Raw genomic sequence first — 16,836 nt, 5'->3', positions numbered from 1 at the left:
AGTTCTAGTAGTGCCCTCTTCTTTTATCTTTGTTAGCTTTATAAGTTGGATCCGAAGCACTGATTTAAGCACTACTTATTCCTCTCTTGTGCAATTAAGTCAATCCAATTGGAAGGTTTAAAATTGTTATGGAATAAGTGATTACCAGTGAATTTAAATGGATGGTAAGAAAGAGCCTTTGACAAACTCTTTTTATAGGAGGATGTGGTAAATTAGTCTAGTACTCCATTCTCACAGTTTACATAAAAGAAGAAGGCCTGAAGTTCCTTTGTGTGTGTGTTTTTTTTAATTTGGATTATATCAGGGCTGAGTCTAATAAATAATGGTTCACTGAGAAAGCACTGGGCAACTGTTGTTGTTAAAGACAATCATCTAGGCCAGTCATAATGGATTGTTTAAAATCAGGTGATAATAAAGTGAGTCAATTGCTGTTTCGGAGTTGCATTTTTGATGGACCAAACCAGGAGGATATGTTATATTGCTGAGAGATGTCCAATTCATACCCTAAAGGGATGAGTCTAATAAATAATGGATCACTGAGAAAGCACTAGGCAACTGTTGTCGTTAAAGACAATCATCTAGGCCAGTCATAATGGATTGTTTAAAATCAGATGATATTAAAGTGAGCCAATTGCTGACTGAACATTGCTGTTTGGGAGTTGCATTTTTAATGGACCAAATCAGGAGGATATGTTATATTGCTGAGAGATGTCCAATTCATACCCTAAAAAGACTCATCCTTTTGCCCAGCATTCAAGAGGAGGGTAGCTTGAAAAGGACATGACATGTATGATGAGTGTTGGATGTTGAAGTACAGAGATAGTGTCTTGGGTGTGCAAATGATAAATTTGAGCTGAAAACCCAGAGGTTCTGTAAGACTACTGCTAGACCAATGATTGTAAAGCAGAATGTTTGGCATTGGGGAACTACCTACTGTGGAAGATTTAGGGAGTTTTAGATGAGAATGCTGAGTTGGAAGTTTGGCAAAGTAAGGAGAGAGAGTTATTAAAAATATTATAGAAAGAATAGAGAGAATGGCTAGGTGTTGGACTAATAGACAAGAAAATAAATAGAATTTTTTTTTTTTGGTTTGAAATGTTGGTTAAGCAATTGACATTGGTAAAGGCCCAACAATGAGAATGATGGACATGGATTTTAAATAGACTTATCAGCCCAAACTATACTAGTTTGATAAAACTGGTTTAATTGAACCCGGTTCCCTCACTAGGATGAGTGATTTAATAAAACACATGACCCTGCTAGTTTGACCTCTGGTAGGCCTGACTGGTTAAGGAATTATGCTTTAATTATGTTTTTGTTGGTATTCTCACGATGCAGGTGTGCATAATTTTTTCTATATTGTGCAGTTTCAACTTGTTCTTGTGCTGTTGTGGCCTTATCAATGCTTCGAGAGAGGAAAGGTGGATTTGATCTGGTTCTTAGTGATGTTTGCATGCCTGACATGGATGGATTTAAGCTCTTGGAGCACATTGGTCTTGAGATGGACTTACCTGTTATCAGTAAGTAGAAATCATTTCATATAAAGAGAACGTACAAAAAATGAATAACTCATAACAATCTTTGTCCCAGTTCTGATAATTATTTCTAAAAAAAAACAGTGATGTCTGCCGATGATGGGAAAGACGTAGTTATGAAAGGTGTAACTCATGGGGCTTGTGACTATCTTATAAAGCCTGTGAGTATGGAGGCAGTAAAGAATATATGGCAGCATGTGGTTATGAAAAAGAGGAATGAATTGAAGGACCTGGAGCACTCTGGAAGTGTGGAAGATAGTGATAGAAACAAAAAGGCATCTGATGATGACTATGCATCTTCAGTGAATGAAGGGAGTTGGAGAAATTCAAAGAGAAGGAAGGATGTGAAAGATGAGGAAGATGAAGGGGAGGAACGTGAGGATTCATCAACCTTGAAGAAGCCAAGGGTGGTTTGGTCGGTTGATCTTCATCAACAATTTGTTGCTGCAGTCAATCAATTGGGAATTGATAGTAAGATACACTTTTAATACAGATGCCCTTCTTTTTTCTTTTCTTTTTTTATTAGGGTGGGGGCATTTTATCTGACATTGTTTTAATTGCAGAGGCTGTCCCTAAGAAAATTTTAGAGCTAATGAATGTTCCAGGGCTCACAAGAGAAAATGTTGCCAGTCACTTGCAGGTATATCTCTTTGAAGTCTGTAAAATGCAAATGCTTTTATCTCTTTGAAGTCTGTAAAATGTAAATGCTTTTATCTCTTTGAAGTCTGTAAATTGCAGATGCCTTTAATGCTAAAAGTTGATTCTCATGTGAATTTCTGAGGTTCTGTGATTAATGTTGCTTTATTACTTCTCCAATAAGAGTTCTCTTTAGACAAGAATCTGATTGTTAAGTCATAATTCCTTAAGTTGTACTCAAAGATTTCCTGTAACGAACACTTTCCCAACCATGCCACTTATTTATGAAAAGATACTCAAGTTTGTTCATGGTTGAATCAAACAATGTGTTTGAATTTCAGAAGATTAGAACTGTTGACATTTTTCCTCATCAATCTGTGATGTTATGTGATCACCTACAAGAGATATTTGACTTTTTATAAAATTTTGTAATGTAACAAGAAACATTTTTTTTAGTACTAAAGATGTCCTAAGTAGATAACTTGGTGAAAGAAAAAGATGATCATCTGGACTAATTGGATTGGTATCTGCTGATTCAGTTGCTACTGGTTTTATGTTCAGGAAACAATTGTTATTGTCAATCATTTTCTTTTCCGTATGTAAAAGGCTGCACTTTTTAAGATGATCATGAATAATGATGTTTATCGTCACTGAGAGACAGAACCTTTATGTTTCTCTGCTATTATTGATGGGCAAAACCAAAAAAAAAAAAAAAAAGGAAAGAAAGCTTGCTTGAAGTTTCTCTAGTGAGACTAGAAATGGACACAACTTACTTGGTATGTTACCAATGACTTTACTAATATGAAGTTAGCCTGCTGCTCATCTACATGTAGATTATAACGAGAGCATTTCTCATGACAACATGGAAATGCTCTGCCTTTTCCTCTAATTTCTGTAACTGGTCTCATCAGATTATATCTATGTTTAGCTTGTAATCTTGCTAAGAACCTTTTGTCATTTCACGCTTCATATAATTCAAATAGGGATTTATTTTTAAGATAATTGAAATAGAGATGGTAATTGTTTGAGTCGATTTGGGTGTGATAAAAAATAACTAAAACCTTCAATTTGATGCTGCAGAAGTACCGTCTCTATCTGAAAAGACTCAGTGGGGTGTCACAACATCAATCTGGACTTGGTGCTCCTTTTGTGAGTCCCTCAGATGCACATTTTAGCTCACTTGGTTCATTTGATGGACTGGATATTCAGACTATTGGCGTCTCAAACCAACTTCAACCAGAGAATTTCATGACCTTGCAAGGGATTGGAAGGTCAAATGCTACTAGTGGTGGTGTTGTTGGCATGACTCTCGTTGATCAAATGAATCTACTTAATCCTGAGTCACAAATCAGGATTAAGTCACAAATCTACTTAATCCTGAGATTTGGGGTCACAGAGCAGCAACTAAGCAACAAACAAGTGAATTTACTTCATGGTCTTCCAACCGCAATGGAAACAAAGCAGCTTATGCATTTGCATCAACCCATTCAAACATTTGGAAGTATGGGTATTCACGTCAGTGAGGGTGGATCAAATGGTTTTCTTAGTTTACCAACTCAAAGAACGGGTACATCTCATGTGGACCACATCCAGGGGGTTCCAGGGAGTTCACTGGCGATGCAGACAGCCCAGCATAGACAAGAAGTCCCAGTCAATCAAAAGCAAATTCAGGTTGATATATTGCAACAATAAAGATCAAAGGGGCAGTTAATAAATGAAATTGCATGTGGGCAAGCATCTAGTCTTCCTTCTTCCATTGGGCAGCAAATGCTGTCTAATGATATAGCACGTCGGATTCTTAGCAGGAATGCTTCTGTTGTCAATGGAAGAAGTCCATCCACTGGGGAAGCTTGCTTTAACAATAATTCTTCTTAGGTCAAAGTTTCCCAACCTTCTATTAGTTTTCCAATTGCACATGGTACAGAATTGCCTGGAAATGGTTTTCCTGTAGCCAGTACAAGAGGATTATTTCAAGAATCCATCCCAACGGCTGGAAATTTGGAAGGATTGGAGAGTGGAAACCACTCTAAAGAGCAATTGCACTGGTAAATTTGAGAACCAGTTTTAAATCAGCGCATGCCCATTTCTTGCTTAGTTCTTTTTAGACATTCTTCCAGTGCTTGTTCTTCATATTTTAACCAGGCCAGAAATTTTCAAAACAAGTGTTCCAGATGATTTGAGCAATGTCAGTAAAAGTTTTGCCATGCAATTGGAGGAATCACATTCTAGTGACGAAGAAGAATGGACTCTCTCTTGACATCGAAACCAACAGAGTCGGACCCATTAGATGTTAATGTGAGTGAACCATAACTATGTAGTCCTAACCCCCCTAATAGATTGACCCCGAAATAACATATCCAAATTATAAGAAACCCCGCAGAAGCCACAATTGCGAAATTCACACCTTGCAAACTTTGAGCCGTTCTAGTATGTAAATAAATTGCGAATATGGTCCAAGTAATAAATACCCATGTCTCTGCCATCGGCGAAGGGTATTTTCTTACAGACAGCTGCCACCACCTTGGCCAAACAAAATCTACATCATCTGTAGAACTGCAACTGCGCAAGTAAACCTCGTGAATGAATTCCAGCAGCAGCAGCTGCTTGGTACTGCAAGCCTGCAGCATGAGATGCAGAACCTTGTTCCTGATACAGGAGGTAAAAAACCTCTGGATCATACAACTCAAATGCAGGGAAGCCTAATTTTACATACAAAGAATACAGAAAACCCTGTCACGATAGTAGAAGCTTCTTGCTTATAAGCGACCTATATGTATTTAGGTATTATAACCGACTCTTAAATATTTACACAACAGCAGTTTTATGTTTTATGGCCCTTCAGGATTCAGACATCTCTTCTAAGGCCTCAAAGGTTTCAGCCCAAGAGCTGCACGGATCCTGTTTTGCTCAGCAATTTCTGGATCTGGGTGATCTGTACCATCATCTTTCTTCTCCTTCTTTTCTTTCTTTTTCTTTGGTTCCCCTCTACCAACCTCTGCCCGCCTTCGTGGGCTAGGACTGTGACGGTGCCTCTTCCAGTGCTCCCCACCATCACATTCCTCTTCTCTACGGTCTCTACTCCGGCTCTGTCGCCTTCCTCGATCTCTGTCTCTCCTCTCCCAATCTCTTCCTTCCCTCTCCCTTTCTCGCTCTCTGTCCCGACCACCACCATAGTCCTTCTCATCTCTCAGTCGATAACGATCCCTTTCTCTCTCCCTCTCTCTATCTCTATCCCTTTCACGGCCTCTTCCCCGCTCTCTATCATAATCTTTTTCATAGTCCCGGTCTCTGCCAATGGAAAACCAGATAGAAACACAAGACAGGAAAATGATTACACTGTACAGAGATGACATTAGAGTTCATGAACCATATAATTCTATGGACTATCAAAGTACCATGAATGATGGAACCAAGAACACAGAGTCGTTCCCCATTTCAGATGTTTGATATCTAATGTTGAAATAATCATGCCAATTAGAATACTTCAATAATTGCATATGTAAAAAAATTCAGATAAGTTGCTAAGCAAAACCTTAATAAACCCAAGTAGTCAAAATACTTCAACATTTGCCAACAGTAGAGTTCGGGTAAGTTGTTGAGCAATCTCCTAGTCATTTATATACAATCACTATGACAAAACTTCAGTACTGTATGACTCATCATACTTCTCACTGCACACACTCAGTACAGAGAAACCTGGCAGAGTCATCTAACTTTTCTCTAGGAAGCACATGTTATCTACCAAGGGCTTTAAATGCCATGGCAGTGACAGCCTTTGGATGTAGCTAGCAAAGCAACAGCTTCCAAGTCCAACTTCAATAATTGCATATGTATAAAAATTAAGATAAGTTACTAAGCAAAACCTTAATAAACCCATGTTGTCAAAATACTTCAACATTTGCCAACAGTAGAGTTCGGGTAAGTTGCTGAGCAATCTCCTAGTCATTTATATACAATCATTGTTACAAAACTTCAGCATTGTATGACTCATCATACTTCTCACTGCACACACTCAGTACAGAGAAACCTGGCAGAATCATCTAACTTTCATTTAGGAAGCACATGTTATCTACCAAGGGCCTTAAATGCCATGGTAGTGACAGCCTTTGGATGTAGCTAGCAAAGCAACAGCTTCCAAGTCCAATCATTCTATTCATACATGTAATGCTAGATAATCAACTAACTACACAAAGAGTTAAGTCTACCGCAAATAAACTTATTATGAGAGCATCAAGTTATCCCCAATCCTACCCACCCACTAAAAACAGTAGACAGCTTATATGCTGATCCTTTCAGCAGGTTTGCTTTTTGTTTTTTGTTTTTTTTACACAGTAGGTAAAACACAGATGATGAGGTAAAGGCCTATTGGAATGCCTACAGACAAGTAGCACACGAAGTAATGCAAAAAAGAAGTTCAGGAGTGGGCATTTGTAAGACTATCACACAGGAAAACCCACAGCTACATTTCCTGTTTTGTGTTCTCACAGGAAAAATCAATAAAGTACAAAATGGCATTGAGATCCAAAAGCAATTTGCAAAACAATATTAAATACCAACAGCTTACCTGTGATGCCTATGACTATCACGTCTTTTATCACAATCTCTTTCTCTGACAGGACTACGTCCTCGGTAATGGTCCTATTCACAAAAAAAAAAAAAAAAAAAAAAAAAAAATGATGAAAGTTAGGGCTTGTCAGAAAGAGAACAAAGACCATCAAGAGTAAGGATCCAAACATAATATGCTAACCTTATCATGATTCTCTTCTTCTAAACCAGATAAAGCTGGTTCCTCGTCATCTTTTTCTTCCTCCTCTTCAAAGTCATCCTCCAATGCGCTTCTTCTTGGTTCCAACTTCCCAGAAGATTCAAGAGTCCATCTATTTATATGCAAGCCATAAGCTATAGTTCAAGAAGCCAACATACATAGCAAAAGAAGGGATACTTAAAAAAATTAAACAAAAAGTAACCAAAATGAGCAAAGAAATGAAAAGAAGAAACAAAAACTTCATAATGCATGATTCCCACGACAACATTGAATCATCACAACTTGCCATTCAATAAGCAGATAAAAAATTTTCATTCACATCTAATCACTGAGTACTTTTCCCACATGGAAGTTATGCACTCTTCACACAAATATCCAACTCTCGTACTAAATGAAAAAAAAAAATTAGATGATCTAAAAGAATATTTTAAAAAGCATGCTTGATACAATAGCTAAATCTGTTAATAAAATTTTTTTATGACAAGCTGCAAATAGATGTAAAGTACAGGGACAATTACCTCTTTGGGATGCGTGGTAGAGATATGTCACAGGAATAATCTGTTGTAAGAAGATCATCAATTACCTCATCCACATGCGTCAAGGCATACCGTGAATGTCAACAGCTAACATAGAAAATGCACAGAGTTAGTCAAAAGATATAATAGAAAACCAACATAATTCAATGTTAAATGAAGGGAAAAGCCACCACCACTCATATGGATTATATTTTCACTCAAACAACTAGTCAATATCTGATAGGATGTTCTCTCTTATGCTCCAATCCTTTACCTTATACTTACCTTTCGTCAACCCCCTTCAGTGCTGTTATTGACTCCAATATTGACATGCCATATGAATGAAATTTTTCCCTCATCTGTTTGAGTGGAGCTGGCAATTCTATTTGCTCAAGGCAACAGTTCAACTCTAATACAAACTTAAATACAGTAAATGGATAAACCCATATAATCAATAATCTGTGTTGATCTTCTATAGCCAACAATAAATATTAATACTGGTGATACATCACACTACTAGAAATTGTAGCAGTAGCAATAATTTGCTACATGAATTGTCATAACAAAAATATCATAAAAAATAAATACTATTAAACATAGAAAAAGACAGCACTTGAGAAGCAGAGGTTTAAACTAGTCTTACATCCATCAGCTAACTTGCATCTCAATTTCCTATAATCATTATACAGTGGCTCAAGGTACTGGTACACATCAGTCACTTGGCCGGTAAGACGCATGTAAAAAGCCCCAAGAATTCGAACATACCTGTCAAAGGAGACCTTCAATACTGAAAAGACGAAAAATCGGAATGCCATTTGCAAGCACTAAAATATGCTGAAAAAATGAGAGGAACATGCAAAATAACACAACAAAAATAAAGTGAGGAAATTTTAAAAAGCTCATTAAGTTCAAGTTTGAGGATCAATCAGCATACACACAAGACATGGTTCACATACATTCAAGGAACTTCTATTTCAGTGCAGGACATATCCTCCCAAATATAAAATGATGGCTCAGCATGTCAATGTACTCTGTAGGACATCATCACAGTCAACAACCTCCACCACAATTATAACATATTGGAGCCGTTAACTATTCTATATGACAAGAAAAGAAAACATATATCACATATAATTATGACAAGCATTTACTCAATGAAAGTCAGACAGATTTCAACAACCAAAAAATATTGTTTTAACGAGCTTATAAATAGAAGAATAGTTGTTTTATGCAAAAAATAGAGAACTGCAAAACAAATACTGGAGGTAGTGTATTTTACTTCGGCAATGTCTATTAGAGTTGACAAACCAATTCTAAAAAAAGCTAGTGTATACAAGTGATTCATACTTCCATTGAAAAGTTAGTTGAACAGAGACTTTGCACTTATATCAACTCATAAAATTATTTAGAGACAAGCAAGCATGGAGCCATCAGTCAGACATAAGACTTCAAAGAGAGGTCACCTTTCTTTCCCCTCTGGGGGTTAGAGAAGGCTTTTATGGAGCTAATAAAGAAAGCCAAACAAGAGACAAGGTAGAATGAAAAAGCAAAGCACAAACTTTTTGCCCCTTAGATAGAGATACAAAGCATAGAGGAGATCCAGTTACTTGAATCTAAAAAGGGACCTCCACACATACACTTGACAGCATAATCACCATATTACTTAGTTCTAAGATTCTTCTGCCTCTACTTGCTCAGAGTAGGCTCGCATGAATTTCAAATTTCATACTGCAATGCAAAAGAAATTGTGGTATGATAGGCTTGAAGTAAGAACACAGTGTTACTTGTATCGTTTAAACTACCAAGTATGAAAAGGTGATTACAGAGTTATGGTAACTTTTAGTCAGGACAGAGCAACATCCTCTTTACCAAGGATTTTTTCCCCTTCGCAAACAAGAAGATGGACTTTGCGTAACTGAGGATGAGATAAACCACAAATGGCATTAACTCGAACAAAAAAAAAAAAAAAAAAGTGAGTACGTTCCTGTTAGCTTAACACATCTAGGCACGAACTGAGCCCTCTTGGCAGCTCAATCTTCAGAGGTTACACCAACCCATGAATCAGTCACAGCTCACTTAATCGCCTCAAATTATGGTCCAATAATAAAAGTAAATGAGCATAAAAACCTTATATTAATTTGCTGATTCTGTAAACAACATCCGAAAAATCTCAACCCGAAGAAGAACAAATAACTCACTTGTAATCCTCGTTTTTTATGAACTCTACAATGATTTCTTTCTCCGGCTGGATCTGGAGCATTTTGATGACGAGGCACATAAAGGGCGTTGGCTTGCGGTTCCCACCATACGTTCCCCCGAGATGATCCAACTCCATGGCCTTGTCAACGAGCGTTTCCGCGGTGAGGCCGAAACACTGTTCCTTCCAGTACGTGTGTTGGTATATCTTGGACCTTAATATCTTCTCCACGAGGTTCTGAGGGTTAGTCCCTCGAATGCTCTTCGCTCCTGGGTCCGTACGGTTCGCCATCGATACTTAAGACCAGGAAAAACCGCTCCCGAATAGAAGACCTAACCCTGCTGAGAATTAAAAGGGGGGAAACCGAAGAGAACAGTAAAAGACGGGAGGTCTTCATACGAACCGCCACGGCCCGTGGTTCTGTTTGTGAACTGTGATGAGCTTTTATGGAAAGTATTCTGATACGGGCATTCACCCTCGAGTTGAACCCTCTCCAATTAGGGCGATATGCCATGGAGGGAGACGTCTCGGAATCCGACCGACGATATATTATATTCCAGGGGTAAGACCTTGGGGTCTGAAAACAGGCCCAAGCCGATAGCGAATGTTGTAATTGGAGTAATCAACAAATCTCAAATTGAATTGAAAACCAAAGCAAAGAAGACGGGCGGTAGAAAAGAGTAATATTGACCCAGTGACTCATAATTTCCTAAAGAACGTGTGTCTAATGAACAGTGTATCTTAATTATCATGTGCCAGTAGAGACCGAAAACCAAGACCCCTCCCTGTACACTTGTTTGGTCTCTCTTGGAGAACCACGTGGGGCGGGTCCTGGTTCTCTCCAAGGTCTCCTCTCGAGTCACGTTTCAGTGTGACCAATCGTAAGCCCATCTCCACTACGTGCAGTAAGGCCCACTACTTACCCACCGCGTTTCATTCATTCAAAATTTTCTCGCTACAACGACGTACAGTTGGGGCGGGCCCTTTCCACCAGCTTTTATGATTTTATCTTTATCGACAATGCACAGGTAACCCGATCCACATCGAATGGAGGAGAAGCCACCACCTAAGCGCTGAAAATGCGCTTGAGTTGGTAGAAGTGGGCCCGTGAGGTGTTTGGGTTCGTGGTCTCGGGAGCCTGACATGTGCGCTTCAGAAGAGCCAAAAGCATCTTTCATATTTGGAAGCAGCTGTCCTGGCATTCGAATCTTTTCCATTCTGACTGTGTGCCTTTGATTGAGGCTTCATCATCTTCCTTAACGCCCTCATCTTCCGTTGACATTTGAACTAATAACCTATACTTATTATTAGCTCAGTTGAGAGATGCAAATTTCACTAGAACCAATACACAGTTGGCTCTTTCATTCTAAGGAATGAAACGCTCACAATGTACTACTGCAGAACTGGGACAGCACTCATTGTCTTTGTCTGCTCCAATAATTGCTCTTCTTGGTGGGAGAGAGGCTGCTGTCAAGCTGAACAACTTCGGTTTTTTTTTTTTTTTTTAACCAAAACAATTCATTTTACAAGCCTTTGTCTTGAAAGTTCATAATCCCTGAATATAACCATGTTAAAATCCTGCATTTGAGCTTCTATATGACCATTTCAGGCAGCTATGCAGCACAGAAGGGAAGCTGAAAGAAGATAAGAACAGCAAATGTACAGCAAAACCATGTAGTTCGAGATTTAAGAACTGATGGGTAGTCTACTTTCGACGTTTTTTATGTCACTTCCAGAAGTATAATAACAGAAAATGCAATAGTAATGATGGGAAGTGGAACTAGAGACAACCATATATATAAAAATAAATAAAAAATGCAATGAACAGTGTAGAAAAACAATGAAGTATCAATCACTTGTTTGAGTCTCAATACTAACAAAAATTTCCTTATACATGAATCAAGTAATGAAGCTGTACAAGTAATCACACAGTGAAGCATTAGATGCAACAACTCATCGATGAATATGAATAGGGAATTGAAGAAGAACAAACAAGGGTTCCGAGTATGGGAAACTTATTGGAATCGGAATGGATAACGTATCAAGAATACACCAGTTCAGATGAAGAAGGGAAGGTTGTGACTCGATTGTACAGGAGTTTGTGGAGAAGTGGGAAACAGAGTTCATGTAGAGATGGTCTCATAAGGCCTCTACGCCTCTGGTCGAGTGAAAGAGAGAGAAACAAACTGTAGAAGAATTTGGCTTTTCAAGTTCAGAACATGGCTCAGGGAAAACAGATTCAGAGAACCCTACCACATTGGAACAAACCCATGATGTAGAAGGATCAGACGTGACGGACAAGAGAACATTTGAGAGACAGATAGCAGTGAAGGGGTGGTCAGGAATTCCAGTCAAGTTTCCAGCCTTGGTGATGTTTGTGCCAATCACATTCTTGATGGTGATGCCACTAATGACAGGATATGCATTTGGGTCATAGTGATCATCAGGATGATCCCCACATTGGCCAGTGACTCCAAGTGCCAGCTGCACGTTTTCCATCTGTATGTCTGATATGAGGGCATTTTTTATGTACCCACCTCTGCCTGCAGTGGTCTTGAGTTCTATACCAGTGAAAGAATTGTAGATATGCAATCGGTCCGCATGTATATTTGAGATGCCACCAGACATTTCACTGCCAAATGCTAGAGCTGATCCTTGAGATGATTCTAGGAAGACCCGGCTGATGTATACATCTGAGGTAGGTTTATTGTAAGAAATGCCATACTCATCCCATCCACTTTTTAGTGAAATTGCATCATAGCCAACATGAATGTAGCAGTCCTCGATGCAAACCCCGGAACAGGAATCTGTACAACAAATGGACTACTGAAAAGAATTCCCGATAAATGAATCGAAAGGTGAAAAAAAGACAAAGAAAGATATACAGTTGCAAATATATAAGATTAGTTGAAAGACCTTTCAGAAAATTGAGAAATTGGCCAGAAGTTACAAATCAAAGCAACGTCAAGTGTATAAGAGCAATGCAGTTTCAAAATTGAACATCACCAGCTACACTGCTGAATTCATAACTAGCTTTTTTTTCATCACTCAGTATGTACTTGGATACAGTGAAAAAACATTCAAATTAATGTGCAAGATTTCAGACTTTCCAAGTTATTCTAAATGCCTACTGATCTTCTTCACCATTTTAAATCAACCCGTTTTCATCCTTTCCTTCAGAGCTAGTTGTATTACTGATAAGTTCGAATAGACTTCAAATGTGTTGAAGTACATATTTATTTCTAAATAAGTTGGGTTAAGGTCACCCAAGACAAGAACAACGTAAAAGGGGAATAGAATTTAAATGGGCAGGATCATCAAAATAAACACCCGGTAAATACTATGTTAAAGATGGTTCAAGGTTTGTCCCAAAAAGATTAGCCCAAGTTAGGCCTTTTACCCAACTAATAACAACATAAATTTAAACGTATGTGAGAGATTATTGCCACCGACTATTCCACAGAAAAGTTGTTTACATCAGGTATATCAGACACATTCTCCCTTAAAGTTGTTGGCAGAAAATTAAGTTTGAAAATGTCTTTTGCCGACACCAAGGTTGATTGTTGGAAGACCAACAACCTTCCAAGCAATTAGTGAAAAGAGAAACCTTGAAAGTTAAATACAGATAAAAAGCAAAATCTGAACATGGTAACTAAGTGAAATGGAACACTTGGCACTAACCCGGTACAATGCCATTCGTATAGGGAGAATCAGCTGGAGTCTCGACAGTAATGTTTTGTATCTGTACATTGCTGCATCATTTTCAAAAGACAATCAACTTATTGGAGAAGAAAAACTTTTATATATATTTATTATCCAATTCAGTGAAGTTTCTTAGCAAAATCACCTGCTATAGACAGGATGGATGCTCCATGCAGGTGAGTTCAATAAAGTCAAATTTGAAACTAGGACTCCATCACAACTTTCAAGCTCCACGAGATGGGGGCGGCTAAAATTTAAGGAATGAGAGCGTACCCAGTCCCACCATACAGAACCCTGGCCATTAACTGTTCCATTATCACCTGATGTAGAAAATGGACAGTTAAAACAGCTACAATGAAAAAATGGAATTTTATGAACTGCAATCCTTGTCTTTGGAAGATTTTCTTGCCTGTAATAACAACATCCTCCAACTTGTAACCATTTATCAAACTGCGATACCGTCCTCCAGGAAGATCAATCCCACGTCCATATGAAGGCAAAGGTTCGACAACTGGCCACTGAGCTGGGTCCTATATGAAAAAGTAAATTGGATAAGTTCAACCAATAGGATTAAGTGACAGCAAAAGCTCAAATGCATTCTAGAAGCAAAGGAAAGAAAATGCATGCAGAGAATTACAGCTATTTGAGAAGACATTGGAGAAAAGAAGTGACCACGACACATTGACCACAGAAGATACTTACATAAGTTCAAACCTTAATATACCTTAGAAGGGCCGAGAGTGGATATAATATACCTCAAAGAAACAGGCATTACACGAGATACTTAGATAAGTTCAAACCAAAAAAAGTCTAACCCACAGAATAGTTACAATCTCTCCTCAAGATTCCTACGAAATGGGCTCTCCTTCAAACAATAAAGCCAAAATGAATCCGGAGGTAATCAAAAAGCATATCCAGGCCAAACCAAGTGGTCGAGTTCATTATGATTAAAACCAAATAGAATCAAACAAAACAACAAAAAACAAGACAGAGATAATCAAATATCCCTGTATGATAAAAACCTGAGTGGCAAGGATGACAGCATCTTTATGCAAGAATAGTGTGAGGTGACTGGTGAGATTGAAACTTCCAGTGAGCCATCTTCCAGGTGGAACATATAGCTGCGCCCCACCCTTGTCCGCAAACGATCTGACATAGAAAACAGCATTTTGGAAGGCTATAGTATTCAAGGTTTTGCCATCCCCTACAGCTCCAAACTCCAAAATTGAAACACTGTGAGGTCTGGGAGCCAAACTCAAGCCAGTCTTATATTTGCACTCCCCATTGCTCTCTCCTTCGGTGCCTTGGATTCCATTGCTTAACGTCACAAAGAAGAGCAGAAATACCTGATAGAAAGACTAGAAAGAAGAACAAAGGAAAGAAAATGAGAACAACGTGAATAATCGAGAAGTAGACAAACAGGGCCTCAAAAACAGAAGAGACTCAATAAAACCTTAGTAACAGTACATTTCTGCATAAAAATTTCATGACCAAAAAAGTGGTAACGTTGACTCCCTACCGATTTCCAACACAGTTTGTTGCTTTTGAAAATTGAACAAGCACAATTGTCTCTTCTTAAAGAGAATTGGGCAAATCAAACTCAAACAGATAGCAGTCATTGACTAACAGCAGAAAGCACAGATTGTCTGGAAAAAGAAAAAGAAAAGACAGACGAATAAGAAACCAAACTAACGGCCCGCGCGATTAAACTGAAAATGTTTAATTACTGTCAGCGGGAAGACATTTAGTTTAGCAGAAAAAAACAAAAGTAGAAAAGTAAAAGAATCCAAAATAAGAGAATGGCCGATAATCTACATGACCAGCAACGAAGAGGGAAGGCGAAATTTTGCCAGCGAATGAAAAGAAGAAACATCTGTAGATGAAAAACAGAGTCGACAGGTCACTAAAACGAGACAGAAATTTGAAAGAAACTAATCGTGAACCCAGAGAGACACAAAGGATATAAACTGAAATAAGACCAATTCAAATCACCGGAATTCAAAAAATCTCATAAAAAATAAGGAGCAAGGCAAATTTCCAACTTCCGAAAACACCCAATCATTTCAAGAAACAGCTTCGAAAAGCCCAAGAGAGGAGAAGCGAAGGATCCCCGCGCCATGAAAAAAAAAAAAAAACTAAAAAAACGAAGGAAAGGTGCCTAGACTATTTCTCATACGCCAACGTACTTACTAGCCTCTTCATGAGTCCTCTCCCCATCAACGACTGCTCCCAAAGCCAACAACAGCAGACATGGAAACTCCAGCAGCGACTGACCAAGGAGAGAAGAAGAAGAAGAATCAATAAACAAGACCATAAGCGTATATATGCGATCAGAAGCAGGAAATAATAAGCAAGTAAAAAATAAAAATAAAAAGCCCAAGAAAGGACACCTTTCCATACAGACACTCACAGGTCACAGCAACCAAAACCAAATAAAAATTGAGAGAACCCAAAAACAAAACCAAAAAGTATTTAATACCCATTAATCTCGTTCGTATTTATAACCAATAAAAGCACTTTTGCCGACACCAAAACGCTAAAACGGCTCCATGCGACAGACTCGCTCCTACCAGCAAGCAGGAAGAGAGGGTGGTGGGGCTTCCGTTTGAGTGTTTTGTATATAAATAAACATATATTACATATATCTCAACCCAAAATGAAATCAAATGTGGCCATTTTTATCAAGACAGAAGGAAAGATCAAAACCCGAGAGACAAATTAGAGGAAGAAGAAAGAAAGAAAGAAAGAAAGAAAGAAAGAAAGAAAAAACTAAAAAACCAAGCCGAGTGCATGGGGTTGCGAGACGCATGTGGGTGCCAGGACAAAAAGGGGCCCACAATCAATCATAGCTCAAATGCTAGCCTGGACTCACTCACTTGACAGAACAGACTCGTTTTGCCCCTCTGTCTCGCTCCTATTTTCATTACCCAGGTGCCTTTTTATTCACCGGAATTGCCATCGCCCCTATCGGCGCTTTCTGCAGACTTTTTTTGCAGGTCTTGGACTGGCGTGAAGGACAATTGACCCACCAACGAACAGAAAAAAAACAGTGAGAGTGCGTAACTTGGCTCATGCAAGTTGTTGGTTATTTTTAATTTTTTATTTCAATGATTTAACTTGGGGTTAAGAACTTGAATTTCATGAGATCTCATTGTCGTGCCTGTTTGATGCTGCCCAGGTTTTGTTTTATAATTATTTAATAAAACTATCGATCCTATTAAAAAAGAAGAAGATTGATTTCATAGTAGCAAATATATAAGTAGATGAAGGCTACTGATGATTAGAAGAGACCAATAAAAAAATTGGGAACTACTAGATGAGAAGGCTAACAAGTATTTAACACGAAATGGAAATCTAACCTTGTTTCTACTGACAAACAAGGTTCTCTTCAGTAGAGTAGGACAGGATTTTACCTAATCAGCCGCTGGTCATGAGATCTTCTTCAATTCTTAACTCATGAGGACTATCATGGTCTCCTGATCCACC

General features: G+C 38.4%; 3 protein-coding genes across 6 annotated transcripts; 1 reads left to right on the top strand and 2 right to left on the bottom strand.

Moving 5' to 3' along the window:
* The first annotated feature begins 1,438 nt into the window (after positions 1–1,438).
* On the top strand, positions 1,439–4,428 carry LOC137956884 (two-component response regulator ARR2-like). Its single transcript, XM_068804542.1, has 7 exons — positions 1,439–1,520; positions 1,620–2,006; positions 2,099–2,175; positions 3,252–3,815; positions 3,873–4,002; positions 4,096–4,216; positions 4,314–4,428. The coding sequence occupies exons 1-7, from the start codon at positions 1,454–1,456 to the stop codon at positions 4,426–4,428; spliced, it is 1,461 nt and encodes a 486-aa protein (XP_068660643.1). The 5' UTR covers positions 1,439–1,453.
* Positions 4,429–4,504: 76 nt separating this feature from the next.
* LOC137957233 (pre-mRNA-splicing factor 38-like) lies at positions 4,505–9,996 on the bottom strand. The gene is made up of 6 exons (XM_068804978.1): positions 9,650–9,996; positions 8,093–8,216; positions 7,455–7,543; positions 6,919–7,048; positions 6,736–6,809; positions 4,505–5,459 (listed from the first exon to the last, which is right to left on the bottom strand). Exons 1-6 carry the CDS (start codon positions 9,937–9,939, stop codon positions 5,030–5,032), a joined length of 1,137 nt encoding a protein of 378 aa, XP_068661079.1. The 5' UTR covers positions 9,940–9,996; the 3' UTR covers positions 4,505–5,029.
* A 1,493-nt stretch (positions 9,997–11,489) lies between these two features.
* LOC137955657 (probable polygalacturonase) lies at positions 11,490–16,836 on the bottom strand. Of its 4 annotated transcripts, none has more exons than XM_068802695.1 (7): positions 16,764–16,836; positions 15,541–15,619; positions 14,373–14,708; positions 13,760–13,880; positions 13,496–13,670; positions 13,330–13,400; positions 11,490–12,455 (listed from the first exon to the last, which is right to left on the bottom strand). In XM_068802695.1, exons 2-7 carry the CDS (start codon positions 15,565–15,567, stop codon positions 11,788–11,790), a joined length of 1,398 nt encoding a protein of 465 aa, XP_068658796.1. In that variant the 5' UTR covers positions 15,568–15,619; positions 16,764–16,836; the 3' UTR covers positions 11,490–11,787. The 4 variants fall into 4 exon arrangements, with proteins under 4 accessions (XP_068658796.1, XP_068658798.1, XP_068658797.1 ...); XM_068802697.1 differs by lacking the exon at positions 16,764–16,836 and adding an exon at positions 16,227–16,244; XM_068802696.1 differs by lacking the exon at positions 16,764–16,836 and adding an exon at positions 15,830–15,908.

This window comes from Aristolochia californica, unplaced genomic scaffold, assembly GCF_029961685.1.
Source record: "Aristolochia californica isolate CCGP_79_NKW_82.1479 unplaced genomic scaffold, dmAriCali1.0.hap1 SCAF_2, whole genome shotgun sequence".
NCBI lineage: Eukaryota > Viridiplantae > Streptophyta > Magnoliopsida > Piperales > Aristolochiaceae > Aristolochia > Aristolochia californica.
This window is presented reverse-complemented; position numbering and strand designations above follow the sequence as displayed.

Coding starts and splice junctions, on each gene's coding strand:
- LOC137956884 (XM_068804542.1), top strand. CDS start 1,454: ATGCCTGACATGGATGGATTTAAGCTCTTGGAGCACATTGGTCTTGAG. Junction 4,003..4,095: donor TTCTGTTGTCAATGGAAGAA/GTCCATCCACTG, acceptor CACATGGTACAG/AATTGCCTGGAAATGGTTTT. Junction 4,217..4,313: donor TCTAAAGAGCAATTGCACTG/GTAAATTTGAGA, acceptor TATTTTAACCAG/GCCAGAAATTTTCAAAACAA.
- LOC137955657 (XM_068802694.1), bottom strand. Junction 14,709..15,540: donor GAGGACTCATGAAGAGGCTA/GTAAGTACGTTG, acceptor TCTTCTTTCTAG/TCTTTCTATCAGGTATTTCT. Junction 12,456..13,329: donor TACGAATGGCATTGTACCGG/GTTAGTGCCAAG, acceptor TTTGTTGTACAG/ATTCCTGTTCCGGGGTTTGC.
- LOC137957233 (XM_068804978.1), bottom strand. CDS start 9,939: ATGGCGAACCGTACGGACCCAGGAGCGAAGAGCATTCGAGGGACTAAC. Junction 8,217..9,649: donor ATAAAAAACGAGGATTACAA/GTGAGTTATTTG, acceptor CTCCTTTGACAG/GTATGTTCGAATTCTTGGGG. Junction 6,810..6,918: donor AAGAAGAGAATCATGATAAG/GTTAGCATATTA, acceptor TTTTGTGAATAG/GACCATTACCGAGGACGTAG.